Source organism: Ixodes scapularis, unplaced genomic scaffold (assembly GCF_016920785.2).
Source record: "Ixodes scapularis isolate PalLabHiFi unplaced genomic scaffold, ASM1692078v2 PGA_scaffold12__126_contigs__length_90152505, whole genome shotgun sequence".
Classification (NCBI taxonomy): Eukaryota; Metazoa; Arthropoda; class Arachnida; order Ixodida; family Ixodidae; genus Ixodes; species Ixodes scapularis.
In genome coordinates this window covers 76,089,656-76,092,368 of record NW_024609838.1, presented here as the reverse complement: position 1 = coordinate 76,092,368, position 2,713 = coordinate 76,089,656, and the positions used below count along the sequence as shown (strand labels likewise).

At 52.1% G+C, this 2,713-nt stretch overlaps 1 protein-coding gene across 1 annotated transcript; it reads left to right on the top strand.

The window, feature by feature from the left end:
* The first annotated feature begins 721 nt into the window (after positions 1-721).
* Positions 722-2,354, top strand: LOC8037847 (protein canopy 4). The gene has a single exon (XM_002412428.4). It carries the CDS (start codon positions 1,055-1,057, stop codon positions 1,706-1,708), a length of 654 nt encoding a protein of 217 aa, XP_002412473.2. The 5' UTR covers positions 722-1,054; the 3' UTR covers positions 1,709-2,354.
* Positions 2,355-2,713: the final 359 nt, after the last annotated feature.

Below are 2,713 nucleotides of genomic sequence, written 5' to 3'. Positions count from 1 at the left end.
CTTTCTCTCGTGTTCTGTCGCTCTCTTTCGCGATCGTTCACTCGGGACCATGGAGAATAGAAGGGTAGGAGAGGGCATGACGTCAGCCGCGTAGCCTCCACAAGCCATGCTCCCTTGACGCCTCGCCTCTTTCTCATTTTCCTCCTTACTCTCCTCACTCACCATGCCAACGTGACCACATCACGTGACCGTAGCTAGCCTTCGTCTTACTGTAGGCTACTAGAATACAGCACAGTCTAGCCTTCGATCTGATAAAACGTACCGGACGGAGCGCGCGCAAGCCTGCAAGGAGTCCTTCTACACTCAACCGTCCATCTCACACGTGACTTGTCACGCGCACCAATCGCCAGACAGATCTGCGGTCACGCTGGGCACAAAATCGTTTAAACTTTTTATGACTAGGCTTCACCAATATTGCAACGTGCCCCCTCCTAGTACTTCTAACCTCCTTGCTCGGGACCCAGGATGTCGGCGCACGGGATTTGCCACTCCTCCTCACCCACCTTTACCCCCCTGCTGCCGCCAGCCTCAGCAACGCTCGCAAGAACGCGATTTCGCCACATTCAAGATGGTCGTCCAATCACCGCATTCGCTGAGAAAAAAAAAAAAATGTGAGTATTGTTTGAGTTGGGTCGTAGGTTGCGCTCTCTGGCGACGCAAATATTCTGTCGCGGTGTGAGAAAAAATTATTTCATAAAACTAAATAAAAACAATGTATCTGTAAAGTTTTTATTAAGTAAACATTATAAAAACGGAAACAACTTTTTGATTATATGAACTAGGCAAACTAGGGCGCCAAAACGCCGAACGCGCAGGCGCCACCAACGTTAGGCGCCACAGGCGCTTTCGTTTTAGCGCTTCCGTTGCTTCCGTCGAGAGCTTCCGTCTTCCGGAGTCCGGAGTCGCTCTCCGTCAGCGCTGTCTCCGCACTGCTCCCACGTTCGCTCGATGGAAGACCGGCTTATCTTTTTTGCCGCGACGATAACGCGCAGAAAGTCGACGTGTTTCTGACAGCCGGGGAAACTCACAAACGGTCGTGGTCCGCCGTATTCCGATGGCAGTCTTCGGACTCTTACTTTGTTCCACCCTGCTCCTCTTCGGCCACCTCCGGGCCGCCGAGGAGAGCTTCGAGGAATCCCAGTACGGCGTGAAGTACGCGTCCAAGTGCGAGGTGTGCAAGTACCTCGCCGTCGAGCTGGAGGCGAGTCTGGGAGAGACCGGCAGGACTCATGACGTGATCGAGACCGGCTACGAGTTCGGCAAGCCTAAGAAGAGGAAAAAGTACGCCGTGTCCGAGCTCCGCCTCGTCGAGACGCTGGACGGAGTCTGCGACCGCCTGCTCCAGTACAACGTGCACAAGGAGCGTAAGGACAGCACGCGCTTCGCGAAGGGCACCAGCAACACCTTCAAGGCCCTCAACAACCTGGTGGCCAAGGGCGTCAAGGTGGACCTGGGGATCCCGCACGAGCTGTGGGACACGCCGTCGGCGGAAGTGACCAACCTCAAGACCCAGTGCGAGGCGCTCTTGGAGGAGCACGAGGCCGACATCGAAGCCTGGTACTTTGGGAAGCAGGACAGAGCGCTGAGCGACTACTTGTGTCGGGGCAGGGCGCTCCGGAAAGGCGACGACGGCTGCTTGGACGAGGTCCTGCCACCGCCCAGTGACGAGTCGTCGAAGCCAGACTCGCCCAAGAAATCTGAACTCTGAACATTGGCTCAGGGGTGATCCTGCTGTACGCGATGACGTCGAATTGTGAAAACGCGACTTGTTCATCGCGCGACGCTGGGGGTCATCCTACTTGTTTCTGCCGAGATGATTCGTGTGTGCGAAATGTATGCTCTGCAAGGTACGCGCTCAGCATCAGTTACCACAATGGCCGCTGATGCACAGCCATTCAAGCCAAGGGGTATTCACGTGACGTCAATCCGCCATTTTGTTCCACATTAGAGCGGCGAGACGAGCCTCCGTGAACCACGCATTTCGCAGTTATCCTTGGAGGAATGCTCGCTATCAACGTGTCATCTGTGCAAGCAACGGCATGTGACAAAAGTGAATACCCCTTATTCCACAGCGGCGAGCAAACGACACCTCAACTTTAATTTTCTTTTTTATGTAGTTGTCGCAGGTCAGAGCATATGTTAGCCCATTTACAGCACCCTTTCTGATGTCGACAGGATGGAGTATGCGTACGCGTTTTCTTTTTGTTTTTTTGGTGCATTGCAAACAATTTTTACTAAAGTACACCATGCAAGATGTGATGTCACAGTCATTGTACTGAATGTTGCTTATTTACATACCAAATACAGCGAATGTGCGCGTCTAAAGTAAAATAAATTTGCAGTATTGGACGACGCTGATCTTGGGGCCATGGTTCAAACATTCTCAGCGTGTAAATACGGTTGTCTCGTATCCACTTCACTCCATCACTTGTATGGAAGTGTAAAAAATTGCTGGTGACCCATTCGGAATCGTTACAAGGGAGCACAATTCCTACATTCGTACGATTTGACAAAACGTTCTGAACTAGTTCACAGAAGTACGGTGAAAAGGCGGGCCAGATTTTACTTCCCATGGATTCAAATATGCCAGTTTTCAAACTGTGAACTAGTTCAGCCAGCCTTGGCAAATCGAGCAGAGCTAATGTAAACCTCGGTGCATTGGGCTGCACCGGTATAAAACTGTTTTCTGTCTGCGCTGCAAGCTCCTTGCAGA